Source organism: Mastacembelus armatus, chromosome 8 (genome assembly GCF_900324485.2).
Source record: "Mastacembelus armatus chromosome 8, fMasArm1.2, whole genome shotgun sequence".
Lineage (NCBI taxonomy): Eukaryota > Metazoa > Chordata > Actinopteri > Synbranchiformes > Mastacembelidae > Mastacembelus > Mastacembelus armatus.
Genome location: NC_046640.1, coordinates 11102823 through 11118885, shown reverse-complemented (window position 1 = coordinate 11118885; position 16063 = coordinate 11102823). Strand labels below are relative to the sequence as shown.

At 38.4% G+C, this 16063-nt stretch overlaps 1 protein-coding gene across 1 annotated transcript; it reads left to right on the top strand.

Moving 5' to 3' along the window:
• The first annotated feature begins 891 nt into the window (after positions 1–891).
• Positions 892–15371, top strand: kcnh4a (potassium voltage-gated channel, subfamily H (eag-related), member 4a). Its single transcript, XM_026324419.1, has 19 exons — positions 892–967; positions 5159–5392; positions 5700–5831; positions 5998–6122; positions 6923–7175; positions 8296–8453; positions 8899–9106; positions 9671–9865; positions 9954–10153; positions 11254–11503; positions 11590–11804; positions 11935–11973; positions 12389–12708; positions 12800–12879; positions 13120–13196; positions 13594–13725; positions 13938–14037; positions 14165–14394; positions 15366–15371. The coding sequence occupies exons 1-19, from the start codon at positions 892–894 to the stop codon at positions 15369–15371; spliced, it is 3030 nt and encodes a 1009-aa protein (XP_026180204.1).
• The last annotated feature ends 692 nt before the right edge of the window (positions 15372–16063 follow it).

Genomic DNA, 16063 nt, shown 5'->3' with positions numbered 1-16063 from the left:
CAGTGAATGTGTGATTGGGCACAACAGCTTTACACTTCCATATGTTACCTGAGGGAAAGTGATGTTTGGGATGCTTTAAGAAGATACAATGAACACTGTTATTTAGAAATGTTATGACACTGTCTGCATTTAAATGTAGGCTTGTACAGTAATATTACAGCAACTATGTGTGAGAGGAGGCACACACAATGTGACATTTATGTATATGATAGGAAGCATACATATATATATATATATATATATTGGGTAGATACACACACACACACACATACATATATATATATATATATATATATATATATACATATATATAAACTCAGGACATAGCAAATAGAAGAAAGTAATTTCTAGTAATTTCTCTGGGGACTGGAAATATAGTAGTACACAGGTTCAGTATCAGAAAGAGAATGTTACAGAGATAACTAATGAATTCCCATTGTGTGGATGTGGAAAGGGGGATGGTTCAGGCTTTTGTGTGAGAGAGGGAGGTAGAGAGAGAGGCAGGGGACTTGGAGATGGCAGGAACCATGGTGAGTGGAGATAGACTGATTGTAGAGAATCTGAGGCTTTTCTGTGATATTGGAGTAGTGCTGAGAGCAGAGGGATGCGCAGCTGAACCTGAAAGCTTCTGATTCAATACTAGCGGAGATCTGCAGCACCTTGGAGCTTCATCCGAAGAAGAAACTGCTTTTCTGTGTGATGCAAGTCCGTGGTTTTCTCTTGACAGCACAGAATAGGAACTACAGTACTTACACTACAATACAACCTTGTAGAAGAGTTGCAAGCGAGCCCAAGGAGAAGCATCGTGGTTCTCTTTCAGGTCCTCTTTGGGGAATGGTGACAAACTACTGGAAACTGCTATATGAGCCTGCAGCCTTCTCTTAGTGCAAGATGCCTGTGATGAAGGGCCTCCTTGCTCCACAAAACACATTCCTGGATTCTATTGCAAACCACTTTGATGGCACTCGTAAGTACTTTGGAAAAAACATTTATACATTTATACTGTTAATAACAGAAAACATGCATCTGAGAATATCTTTCATTACTTATAAAGGTGCATGAATAGTACATTGCTTATGTTAACAGGACACTTTGCAAGTTTGCAGCTTAGATACAGTTTGTGGAACAGAAACAATAATCTGTAAATACTGTGTTTGTGTACATCCTTGTACTAGTTGCCAGTACAAGTGTTTTTTGGCAGAGCATCATCACCATTTTTCAAACTTTTTCTTTAGAGACACACATTACACAGTTAATATTGTGCTGCATGCAAATGTTCCATCCATCCATCCATCGTCTACCGCTTATCCAGGGCCGGGTCGCGGGGGCAGTAGCCGAATGCAAATGTTTTTGTCTCAATTTTAAGCATGACTTTAACTATACCAGCTAAGCCGAGCTTTTACGATTTTAGCCTGTGGCAATTTTGCAACCCAGTTTATGATCGTAGCTGACACTGAGAAACACTGCTGTCAACAACTGTGTCCAACAATAGTGAGATCCAATTATAAGAATAAGAAGTTATTAGAGTAAACCATAACCATAAATGGAGTTGAACAGTGCAGTTTAGAATGATATATTGTATATGAATGGTCATTTTTGATCTATTCAATTGTATTTACTTTGCATATCCTTTTGGTGCTTTTGTGCAAGGTGTAGGATCAATGGTGTGATGGTGATATAAAATAGAGCTCTTATTCAGAAACAGATTTGTTAATAGTTGTCTGTACAGTAGCTCCAGAAAGCATTTAGACACTTTCACTTTTTGAACATGTCTTTGTGTTATAGATTTGAATTTTAAGTTAATAAAACTTTCTCCATCAATCTACATTCAACAACTCTGTGCTGCAGCAATTATAATTTTCTACTTTCATTCTAACCTTTATACTAGAAGTCTTAAGTTTGTGAGTTTGAACTCAAAATGTTAAAATCACACACAACTAAAAATGTTAAATTTAACTGATAACATGAAAACATGATGGGACTTTCAGTATCTTCACAAATGTTAAATGCACCATTTGCATATATTGGAAGTCTTGTGTGTTACCACTCTGAAATGCAACAATATTTTTCAAACTCACAAATTCAGTGTGATTACATTATATCTACGCTGCATCACACACACACACACACACACACACACACACACACACACACACACACGTACACACGTACACAAATCCTTCATCCTTTCTTCACACTGTGTGTACAAACAGATTCCCACATGCATACATCAGTGCAGCAGGCATTTTCTCAATCCTAGCTGCTGCAGTACCTCTGTATGAGATATGCAAGTGGGCGGATTGACCAAGTGAGTGAGTGGGAGTTGAAGGGGCCAACCGATATGCCATGGCTTAAGAGCAGGGCAACATTCAATCTATTGGATGCCTTGAATCTGTCTCAGCTGAACTGAAAGCTTTTCTTTGTAATGACACCTCTTTGAAGAAAAGGGGATAAGTGCAGCGCTAAAAGTCTATTTTACATCCTGTCCAAATATCTGCACTGTGAATGTGAATTGATGTTGGACTCTGGGGAATGGTAGTGGTGTTCACATGATCCTCAAACATAAACAGGAAAATTCATTACAATGGATTATGCAGAAGGCAAAAATATCAGTGATAACTTTAATAGGTGAAAACTATTTAATCTGATCAGTCACCACCTGAAAATATAGGTAATGTCAGATAAAGACTGAATTGATTTGATTGTTTAGAGCAACATATGGTATCTTATACATTTTTTGGCTGCAGGATCCAGAATTTTAAATATTCCAGTGATATACAGTAAATATAGAGAACCAGGCATACAGTATAGAAAGCTCTAAGTTTCTTTTCTTCCTCCTTGGTGACAGCATCTTCTGCTAATTGCCTAAGTAGGTGTTTGAATTGCATCGTTCTACTGCTTACAAGTGCTATAATAATTATTATAGTGATAACGATTATTATGTGTGAGTGCAGTTAAACTTAGTGGAAGCAAATAGAGCAAAGGATGTAACAGAATGGTTCACTGACTAAAAACTTTATTATTTGTCATTTTGTAACAATCTAAATTACATCACTTTTCAAAGATTAGGAATAAACAGTGATTGACAAATCACAGTAATAGGTCTTTGGACTTTAAAGGATGACAGTATAAACCATGCTGTTCATGAATCATTTTATTCATACTAAAAATATTATAACACATGCGTTCTTGCACACTTTAAGTGCTTTAACAGTTACAGTTAGTCAAATCTATTAAATGAGTTAAGTGTGAATCAGGCTCTGCAGATCCTTTACTGGATACATCTGTGTTTCAGAGGGCACAGAGTCTTGGTAACCTCACTGATGCAAATTGCAGCATTGCCATATGTTTTAGTTTTCCTCTGCAGAAATTGCTATGGCAACACAAGTGTGGAAAGATCTTAATTTAGTTTCTTGTGAGATTAACTCTACACATATCAGGAAGAATATATCCACATGCATGTCAACAGCATGTCCTTGCCTCTGGAACAAACACTTTAACACACCCTAAATGCTGCCTACTTGGCTATTGTATATTTGGTTTAAAAATCAGGTAGGTTTATAGCTGCATGCATCTGAACAAACTGTGGCATTATCAGGCTGTGTTTACTCTCCTAGCCTCAGGGAGGATGCAAAGCAACAATCATTAAAACTGGCTGCAGCACAGGTGCTTAACATTGTCCTGTCAGCTACATCATCATTATAGTGTTTTGCACCACAGTCAAACAAAGATGTTTTTTTGAAATTGAATCCGCCTGCATTCAAAAGCAAATGAATGGATGAATCTCTAAATGAATGGATGAATCTCTAAAAGATGCCAATGAAAAGCTTTTTAAGCTTATGTCCAGTCAAAGCAGACCTGCATTAGATGGTGAATTATAACAAGATCTGGCTGTTTGTCTTTATAATAGATTGTGGAGTGTGTCATTTGTTTGTACAAACCATTCTGAAGCTTAAATGGAACCTGTTAAAATGTATTTCTTTTCACATGGCAGCCAGTTTGTGGCCATTAAGTGTGAAGTACATCTTTGCTATTTGACTATTCTGTGTTTTAATACATAAGATACATACATTATGTTGCACATTGAATATAGTGCTCTGTTAACAGGCAGGAGTTTAATGATTTTCTTGTGCTTCACCACCTACACTTCCTGCCCTAAAATGACTTGTCAGTGTTCCAGCAGCAATATTGTTTTATTTTTTTTTCTATCTGAATTGATTTCCCAGGGATCTTCATCGACACCATTATTTCTCAGGCATAATAGAGCTCATGGTATGCAGAAGTATTCTTTCTCTTGGGAGCGTCCACTGTTATATAATCACTAACTTTGTTAGCTTCTGTTATGTTGTATTTTAACATTGATGATGTGCCATTTTAGAATTAACAGAATTAACAGAATCAATTTATGTTGTTATAATTCAGTACAGTATATTTCAACAGCACAAACAACATTTTCTAAAATGATCATAAAGTTGAATTTCTTAGTTTCACCAAAAACTGTACATTAAAACTTTTAGGTATGACTCTTAGCAGGGCTGTTTTATTAGACTACATTGATTTTATCAAGCTTTAACTAATACTGAGTGTAAATAGTATTTTCAGTTTCCCAGTCACAGCTTTTCTAAAAATAAAATTTAAAAATTGTTTACAAACAATGTATTTTAAAAGATATGAGCTCCATTTAATGCCAGAAATAAATGTGTCAATACCAAAGTCCATTGCATAACCAGTGGTAGGATGAAAACATGTTCCACTTGCTAATTAAGGGCCAGAGCCTCAATCAGGCAATGGCCCCCCATGATGCCAGCTGGGGACCTGTATATAACGTTAGTCTTCATACACACCACCAGCATAGTTCAAAGCCTTCTCTGACGTGCACCAGGCTTTTAAAGAGATCTAAGCTTAAGGCAAACTCCATGATCCAGCTATAAAAAAAATGTTTTCTGTTGGTACACCAACAAATGATGAAGTCTGAAGTAAAGTATGTAGCTGTGGGAAAAAGGCACAATCAGATCATCTATTCTGAATGTTGTGCTTTCTGAGTCACTGTCTCAAACTGTGTCACAGCTAAAAAGCACAGAAATATCATAATTTTCAATTCCTCAATCCCACGTAGTAGTTTGAGCTCTAACCTGGTCAACTATTATTTTCCTCACAGACAGTAACTTCCTACTAGGAAATGCTCAGGGTCGCTACGGCTACCCCATCGTGTACTGCTCTGACGGTTTTTGTGAGCTGACCGGCTTTGTACGGACCGAGGTGATGCAGAAGACTTGTACCTGCAGCTTCCTCCATGGGGCCGAGACCAGTGAAGATGTGATCCAACAGGTGGACAAAGCTCTGCAGGGCCAGCAGGAGTACCAGGGAGAAGTTTGCTTCTATAGGAAAAATGGTGAGGAAGACCATGCACTCAAAAACACACTTTTAATTTAAAATTAAAATGTCTAAAACCTAACCTAAAAAAATATTTATACATATTGGTTATAAAATTGGTCACGATGTTTTCAATTTAAACCTCTTTCCTGACCTTTTATTCTCTGTGAGGAAAAACAACTTGAGAACACACACAGTGAATTGAGGTTAGGTTGGCCTTTTTGTTCCAGTATTAATAAAAATCCAATTATCGGTTTGGAGGAAAGTTGTCGAACAATATTGTTAGGCAATCTCAGTGGATTTTTTTTTTTTTTAAATATCCTCAGGAAATCCATTTTGGTGCCTGCTGGATATTGTGCCAATTAAAAATGAGAAAGGCGAGGTGGTGCTGGTCCTGTTATCCTTCAAAGATGTCAGTGAATCATATGGGAAAAGTCATCACTACACCAAAGGAGAAGGTGAGGCCTGCCTATTGCATTTCCTTCTGTGGCTAGTCCTATCTTAATTTTGATATTTTTCAGCCTCAAAATGTCATCCTGCCTTATTTGTTTATATAATTCTAAACAAAAAAAATACTGCACAATTCAGGGGAAGTGATTGTAAATTTGCTCACATGTATGTCAGGGACTGCTCACCACAGCAGGAAAAGCAATCTACCACATTTTTCCCAAGCTCGAAAGAGGGGGAGGACTATTCTGCACCGCCTGACTGACCTGTTCACTAGGAGGGGGAAGAGGAAACTGACCAACGTGAGTGTAAACATCTGGATTAAAATAATGAAACCTACAATGTACAAAGAAATGTCAGTATTTCATTATTCATTTTTACTCCTTGATATTTGGCAGCTTTTCTTGAAAATGTCATATTTCTTTTCTCTTAATAATTGAAATTTTGTTGTGTGTTGAAGTTGTGTGTCACTTGTCTTATAAATACAGATGAGGATTTAAAGGCTGCTCCAGTTGCTCTATTCACTAGACGGCGTGAAACCCTAGAGTTTAAATGTTTCACTTTTTGTTTTCTACTTAATGTATTTTTTTACAGTTAAAACTAACTGACATGCAAAACAGTAGCACTGTGAATTCTCTGAATAGTCTGCTCAAAAGCTTTTCTAATTTAAAAATTGATGTTTTTAAATCTGGGACAATCTTCAAACCAAGCATATGGGCATAAATGGCCTAGTTTATTTAAATCCATTCTAATTGATCCAAAACATTATCATGATGTGGATATTGAAGATGGATGACCACTTGCATGTCGAGTAGCTACACGCAGTGTTTCATGCTCAACTAATTGTTGTATGCAAACATTGTCTGAAGGGACACAGAAAAAAATGTACATCCTTACATCATTTATCCAAAAGATGAAATATATCTTAGGGTATAAAATGGCCATAAATGTAAAACCAAGTGCTTCAGATTCCTAAGGCTGAGTAAGTTCGTCAAATAAGAGGGTTTAAACCTCATGACTTCCATTTATCACCGGGCACAGTTTTTGGTGACACTTTCAGGATTTTGATGTGTTTTCAAGTTGAATATGTCCTGTTTTTCAGAGTGTGTTCCAGAAACCATCTCTGCCTGAATACAAGGTGGCAGCTGTGAAGAAGTCACGTTTCATCCTGCTACACTACAGCATCTCCAAGGCCTTGTGGGACTGGCTGATTCTACTGGCCACCTTCTACGTGGCTGTCACTGTGCCTTACGATGTCTGCTTTGTCAGTCATGACGAGAGCACTGACCATCACTCACTTGTCAGTCGCACCACTATGGGCAGTGATATAGCAGTTGAAATGCTCTTCATACTTGGTATGATGTGTTTATTTTCTATTAAAATATAATTCTTGTAAAGGTGATAACTTGAATGACTTATTTTAAATACTTTTTAAAAATTTGAACTATCTCTGCGAAACCTCAGCTAATAATTTTCTTCCTCCAGACAGTAGGCAATTTTATTCCAATTTTTTTTTAATAACATAGTGTTAGTTGCAGCCTCTATAATTTTAAAATAACAAGTTGTACAGTGATTGCATACTGCACACCAGCTGACCTTTATGTTGAAGCATCTTGAAGTATTGCGAGAGATACCAATGTTCAGTTTAAATTAAGAACTACTATATTTCCCAGTGCAGTTGCAGTGGTTTCCCTGGTGATGCCTAGAAACCTTTTACCTTTCCTCACGCGCTCAGGGTGTCTCTGTTGCCCCAGGTTACGAATCATAATTAGATTTCTCTCACTTTGTCCCACTTTTCCTCCAAAGGAAGTGTGATGGCACATCTGTGAATGAGCTCTCTGACTTCATCTCTCTCAATAACTTTGTCTGGGGATATTTTGTCCTCAAAATTTACACACCTGGCATCACAAGCTGTTGCTCTTTCCTTTTGTTAACTTTTTTCCTTTTCCTAAATCCATTTTTATGGCAATTCTCACTGAAGACGTTCAGAATCAAACACTTCTCTTTGAACTGCCACACTACATTCACTCTTTTTGCACAAAAACCCTCATTTTTAATGTTTAATGAAAAATTAAATGTACTACCGGACTCATGTCATGTCACTTCATGTACTGCTAGGAAAAAATTCACGGTTTTGGTAGGATATTGTGATTAGATGTTACCAACACAACAGCTAAATCTTCCTGATGTCCATCATTTAAAAAAAAAAAATACTGCAAGATTGAAACTGACTAATAATCTTATCAAATATTCAGATTTACTTCTGCTAAATGATGTCAGCTGTATTACAATCTGTTATCTCCACAAATGGATTTGTAGGTTGGTAATAAATCCTGTTTGTATTTACCTGTGTTGTAGTCCCAAACTGCTCATCTTAGACCTAAATACAGTATGTCATGCCATTATGAAATATTTTTTCTTTTTATATATTATTTCTGTTTTTCCTTTTCTCCTGTTTTCACTGCTCCTTTTCAGATATCATCCTAAATTTCCGGACCACCTATGTGAGTCAGTCAGGTCAGGTAGTGTACGATGCCCGATCCATCTACCTCCATTACTGCACCACATGGTTCTTTGTCGATCTGATGGCAGCTTTACCCTTTGACCTTCTTTACGCTTTCAACATTACAGTGGTAAGAATGTCATTATACCTTCCATTGTACTGTACAACCTTTTTACGTGCACTAACTTGAAGACTAATGTTAGTAGTGTTATTTCTACTGGAGCTTTGGACTGGACATGATTATCCCTCTACATTTATCCATGTCACTGAGCATTTTCTTTTCTCTGCTCGCTTCAGTTTCATCCTCAAGATAAACACTAGTACATTTAGTAGATTATTTTTACTTTGCCTTAGGCCTCAGCTGACACACAAGGACATTTTGTAACTGTAGCCTTGGTGTTATTAAAACTGACTGGTTAAAATAACCTCCTGCTAATAGTAACTAATATTAAATTCAGAGCAAATTCTTCACAATAGAGTCAAGAGTGGAACAAATCTGCATGTGCTGAAAAGATATTTAAAAAGTGACACAATAAAGATGCACAAACTTGGATGCTCTCCTTCTCCTTGTCCAGACCTCACTGGTGCATTTGTTGAAGACAGTTCGTCTGCTGCGCCTGCTGCGCCTGTTACAGAAACTGGATCGCTACTCCCAGTACAGCGCTGTGGTCCTGACCCTGCTCATGTCTGTGTTTGCCCTGCTGGCTCATTGGATGGCCTGTGTCTGGTACGTCATCGGACGTATGGAGATAGAAAGCAGTGACCCCGTTACCTGGGACATAGGTGAGCACATGTCTGACAGCTCCCAAACCACTGAATCAAGGCTATAATATTCTTCCTCAATCATTAAGCTTTGTTGAATCATTTTGCTGCCTCCCTTGGCAACCCCAGTGGTCCAGTGCTGCACATCTCTTGAGTCACGCTTCAGTGCCTGAGTGCCTAAGCATCGTTTCAACCGCTAGCTCATCTCCTCAATCCAGAGGAAGTGTAGGTCACAGACTATTTTCATTAGTATCAGTCAAGTTTTATACAGCACCTTCCACACAGGTTCATGCAATTCAAAGTGCTTTACAGAAAAAAAGACAATAAGGCAGATAAAGGAAATTAGGTATACTCAATATATTCAATATAATAAAGTAGAATTATATCACCATTAATGCTTGAAATCATTCCTATTTATGCCACCTAAGACACGTTATATGGTGGACTAAAGCAGATGACCCTCATCCACTGAAGCAGACTTTAAAAAAGAAAGAAAGAAAGTAAAACACTCACTTTCTACAATTTGTTAGTCACCTAAGACAGACCACAAGTCTTACCCAACCTTCTTGTAACCTCATCCACCAGGCTGGCTTCAGGAGTTGGGAAAGCGGCTGGAGACGCCATACATCAACAGCACCATGGGTGGTCCCTCCATGCCTAGTGCCTATATCTCCTCTCTCTACTTCACCCTCAGTAGCCTTACCAGTGTAGGTTTTGGTAATGTGTGTGCCAATACTGACGCCGAGAAAATCTTCTCCATCTGCATAATGCTGATGGGAGGTGAGTTTCCTGGCAATGTGAAGATAATTCACCACATTATGGCAAATGTTCTGAGAATATGTAAAATTACTTCCTCTCCCATCTCCAGCCCTGATGCATGCAGTGGTCTTCGGCAATGTAACTGCCATCATTCAACGCATGTACTCACGACGCTCTCTCTATCACACTCGAATGAAGGATCTCAAGGACTTTATTCGTGTGCATCGGCTACCGCAACAGCTGAAGCAGAGGATGCTGGAGTACTTTCAGGCAACCTGGTCAGTCAACAATGGTATCAATGCCAATGAGGTGGGTGAAGAATCACAAATTAAAACCAGTCTTGTGGTTCCATCATAGAGTAGCCCTCTGTATCTTCTGTTTTTCTGTTACATGTTGCCTCTTTTTTATAAGAAACTGAGTGGAATATAAAATATTAATTGTGCAGGCTGCAGAAATGTCTTTTTCACGAAGAAGTACTTTTTGTGTGGTTGCTAGATTCTTGATTCAGAAATGTCATCAATAAAGTGGGTCACCTCAAATTCTCTGGACTCCAGAGAATCAGCGTCTTATTCCACTTCCTTAAGTAGTTGTCCCATTGTTGCAAATAGAACTTTAGTAACTGTGCCAAAACCCATCTAGACGTTCCCTGTAATTATTAGGGTAGGAGTTGAAATTGAGATAATACTCCTTAACACCCTCACCTTCACCATCTGTAGATAATTAATTCACTGTTCCCTGAAGGTAACAGACACTGAGAACATGCTGGCTCTAACACCTCATATGTGCTTTTTCGAGCATCACTTGACACGTCGTGAGTAATTCAACCTTAGAAACCACTAACCATATCATTGTTTGCTTTTGTATTTTTAAGTGGTGGAGGATATATTATCCATTAAAAACTTGCAGGTTCTAGCACCATATCCAGGCATGTGGGAGGGTATGGTGGCCATCACTCTAAAAACAAAATGTAACTGCTTATTAGTTTTGGTTTGGCCTTTCCCAGTATCTGACAGGGCAGGTCTCTAGTGACAATTGACAAGACAAGATTTTTACCTTGACCTTTTGTCTTTATAGCTCTGGAATCAAGCAGAGCAATAGTTTTTACTGTTTCCTGCTTGTAATGATTAATAATAACTGTTTGTTTTGTCTTAATTTAATTAATAGAAATTTAACTGCACCCAGGTATTTAATTTCTCTAAGCACCAATAGAATCAGTTGGTGAAAGAGCAAAGTGTCTCCTACATAGCAGTGATAAGAAATGTTACTGTCGTGTATGATTTGACTGGTTGTGGCCCACTGTATCAGAGGTTGCATGTAGATCAAGCAGAACTAAAATCAAGATTTTACCTGGGTTATGTATTGAGACAAATATAATTTAACACCTTAATTTTTCCAATCTTCTACCTTAGTTACTGCATGACTTCCCAGATGAACTGCGAGCTGACATTGCCATGCACCTGAACAAAGACATCCTGCAGCTGCCTGTATTTGAGCGAGCAAGCAGAGGATGTTTGCGCTCCCTTTCTCTGCACATCAAAACCTCCTTCTGTGCACCAGGAGAATACCTTATCCGGCATGGAGATGCCCTACAAGCCAATTATTTTGTCTGTTCAGGTTCCTTGGAGGTTCTGAGAAATGGCATGGTTTTGGCCATCCTGGGTGGGTGTGCAACTAATATTTCCTCTTTTCTTCATTTTGCATATTTTAGCTATATTGTTGTAACCTGTTTATTTAAATCCCTACAGGCAAAGGTGACCTTATTGGTGCGGATCTTCCAGAACATGACCAAGTGATCAAAACCAATGCAGATGTGAAGGCACTAACCTACTGTGATTTGCAGTACATCAGTGTTAGGGCATTAAGAGAGGTCCTTGGGCTATACCCAGAGTACAGCAGCTGGTTCAGCTCTGATATCCACCGCAACCTCACCTACAACTTGAGAGAGGGCAGTGAAACTCCTGTAAGACATTTACATACTGTCAACAAACAGATACCAGTGATTAAAGTCTTTGCCTTCCTCATTAATAGAGTATCTTTGGCTCACTATGTAATATAGATTGAATAACCTGTTAATTTTTCAATATCTCTAGGGACTAACAAAGTTTTCATGGACTCCTAAACTCTCTAAGGTATGTGTGCCTTACTAAGGTAAATACCTCAGCAATAATCTGTTTGTTTCAGCTGGCAATCAATTACAACATAAACTGCATTTACATGTTAAGCCAATAGTATGCTGGTGAAAATGGCACTGCCCAAATTCATACACTTAGCTGAAACAAGGGTATATCCAATAGTGTTAAGTTACAGAGAAAGGAAAAATGAAACAGCAAAGCCCAGTTTATAGAAGAAGAAAAATGCAGCAGAGAGCTGGTAATAAGAAATGAACACAAAATGAGATCCCATTTAATGTGTAGGCCTTATAAGGCCTTATATAATGTGTATAATGATATCATAGAATTATTATGTACCAAAAACCTGCAGACTCTAGCACCTTTAATTTATTTTAAAACAACAAACATAACTTTCTAACTATCTTCTGCTTAGGGTCATGTTTCTATGGACCATAAGTTACCTCTTATCATTGAGGGAGATGATGCAGATATGAGGCACTCTCAGGAGAAGAGGGTGCCTCTGTTACAAGGCATGTTAGGGGAGGAACTCAGCCCCATCAACCCACTCCGCCTCTGTCGCTCACCTGTTCAGGGAGATAGAGGTCGCAGCCCCTCTCCTCAGCCTGCTACTAATGAGGAGCTCTCTCCAAATCCTTTATCCAGTCTCAGCAGTGGCCTAGGCTTGAGCCATCAGCCTCCCAAGCTCCTCATGCCATCTATGCTTTGTATTAGTCCACTAAACCTTAGCCCCAGGTAATGTGTCATCGTGCTTTATTCAAACATGAATGTGTGATCAGTTTGTATCTATTTAAAATTACGCAGCACTCATTTGTGTCTCTGCTAGAGTCGTGGATGGAATAGAGGACAATGGTGATGCATTTCAGTTTAATGTAGAGCAGCGCGAGGCAATGACTAATGTAGCAGGTAAAGTCTCTGAAAGCTGTACAGTGGATGAAAAGTGAACTGTATTGAACTGGTGCAGATAAAAATACTTGATTAAAAACATTTTTCACAAACATATCTTTTCAGTAAAATGTCATATTTCAATACAACATATCTCATTTTGTTTTCTCTATGTTCAACGTGTGCCTATAATCCTACTCATTTTGGGACTAGCTACCACATTACACAGATCGTTGAATATTTCATTTTTATTTTTTCCAGACCATTTACAGCTGAATGCAAACCTGCTTCTGGAGACAGAGGAAGTGAGACAGAACATCAGCAAACTCAACAAAGAGGTATCATCAATATTAATAAAGTGATATACACTGCATTTATTTTGGGATTAGGTTTTTATGATCCAATATACTACTTCAGCTGATACACCTTTCTATTAAGTATGAATTTAAAAATTTTATTATTATCTTTTGTATTTTCGCTGCTGTTTGGGTGCTATGGTCAGGCATTATTAACAGGACCTAGTTTTTGCCACTATAAGTGCAAAATCAAGTTATATGGTCAGGACAGGTTTTTACTGTTACATGTATGATGAATGAACTTGCTATGATTTTTAACAGTAGACTTTGAAGCAATCGTGTATTTCCTCTGAGTATTGTATTTTATGATCAGTAATATAAAAACACATAAACCACAGATATACCCCACTGTTTGTTTGTTTATTCTCTTTCTTATTAGGTGACCAACTTGAATCAAAAAGTATCCAACCTCACAAAGGAGCTTCATGATATGATGCATTTCCTACAGTCGAACACAGCCATGCTACATTATACTCCTCCTGTCTCCACGTATTCCTTTGGCATGCAGAGGGTCACCAGTACTGTTGTGACTGCTTCCAGTGACTGGCAACCTCCTGCACCTTTAAATATGTCCACTGGGCTGCACCTCCACCATGAAGCAATTAGCCACCCAGCCAGAAATGTGTGGGATCGTGGTGGGATGCCCTCCCAGGGCAGGAATCCCACCTTGCTGCACTCTTCTAACCCTGTTTCATCATGTTTACACATGTGCTGCTCTGACAGAGAAGGAACTACAGCTCAGAGGTTACAGGGCCAGTGTGGTCCCTTCCAAACCTCAACATCAAATCCAAACTCTCCTTATATGACCCGCCCTCAAAGCCAAGTAGGTCCATCACTCCTGGGGCTCAGTTCTGTATACAGTAGCTTCCCAGTGATTTGTCAGGCTCCACAATTAACCTGCAATGCCTCTATTCCCACAATGAGCAGCTCTTACCCTTTATGTTTTCCAGTAAATTCTGCCTGTCCCCATCCACCTCTGAGTGTTCAAACCAACCTTGATCCCATACATTATCAGATTAATTCCCAGACACCCATCCATTCCTCCGTCACTCCCACTGGTGAGCCACAGTATCACACTGCCTTCAGCTCTCTGACCCCCACAGGAATCCACACATCAGTATGCACAGGGTATATCTCAGGTCAACAGAGCTCTACCAATGGCCCCAGAAAAAATGATCTGGTAGGATCCAGCCCTTTCCTCCACACACAGGACCTTGGATGTCCTATGCTGGGGCAGGTACCAGATACAGAATGTACAGCTTCACTTTCTCAAGAGAGAGCAGATAGTACTGAATCTCAGTGTACGGATGGTAGTACTCCAACCTTAGAAGTTCAACCACCTCTGTTGGATATGGAGGGAATACAAACCCTGCACTGATGACATCAGTATCTTGTTTTGTTACTGTATGCCAGTGATGATTTATTATAACTTTAACCCTTTGACCCTGAAACCCTACTGCCACAACTAAATAAACATGTTGTATGTACATGAATTGTATTCATGTTTGATATGATTATAGCATTTGTAAAATTTTCTTTTGATCTACAGTAAATACTGCACTATCAGACTTTCCACAGCTGGAAAATACAAAATGACTTTGTCTTGCCCCACCTCCACCCTCATCTGAGATGGTATCTTCCAGCATTGGATAGGGCTGTAATAGTTTGCAATAGACAGTGACCCTCTAGGACCAGAGTGTTACCCAAACCTGCCTTAGAGTATACAGGTATGACATACAAGCTATGAGTTATGGTGCAGCACCACTTGGTGGTGACAGGTGGCTAAAGAAAAAAAACAAGAAGTACTCATATTTCCTTACAATGAACAAAGGAAAACAAACATTAAAAAAATCAGGTAAAGTAAACATAGAGATCAAATCTGTGCACTTAATGAATGGCAAATCACAGTATGGAACACTTTGTAAAAATGTGCTACTTTCTTTTTATTTTCATGCTACAGATTTTACATTTCAAACCTTGGTCTCATCATTCAAGTGGATTACCATGATTGAGAGTAAGGGGATTAAATTACCTGAGTCATAATTTTCATCAGAATGAGCATGAAATCTGACTCTCTACATCATCATCATTATTATTATTATTTAAGACTGCATGTTTCATTGTATCATTTTGCCACTGTGAATTTTATAGGTGTGAAATATATAGGTATTTTGAGACTTTAGTTGTTGCCACTTTTTGTTTCCACCAAACAGTGCCAATGTCAGATGACAGAGACAGAGCGTTATTTACATGTAAGACGCTTCATATTAATAAGAGTACAGCAGCTTTGTTGAGCTAAAATGTCAGTTGGCCTAGTGTTGAAGTTGGGGGCTTGTTAACTGTGAAGCGTAAAATGAGGTATGGCAGTTTTAACAGTAAAACAGGCTATAATGCAATAAGTCATGCTCTGCAGCTTGAGGAATAGAAGATAGCTATGGCTTTGGCCAAAAGACCTCCAGGGTCCCAAAGTGTGACCCAAGCACAAAGGAATGGCTGACTGCACTCTGCTCTGAGGTGAAGGGCAACGATGCCTCTACAAAATTGTGATATTCTGATAAAGAAAACAAACAACTGTAGGGCCCTGATAAACATTAATAACTGTCAAAGTAAAGAAAACATGATTGCTGCTTATTTTGACTAAACACATTCCCACTTACCATAATTAGTAACTTGCATGAAATATTTTCTAAATATTCTGTAGCATGTCAGCATAAATTAAGATGTAATTATTAATTTTACAAAGGAACTACATTTTTTTAAATTATTGAGTAACCAATTTATGTGCAATTATACTGTGTCCATCTTTCACAGAATAATCAATAAAGTTTTAAAAGTTTATTGTTCCTGCT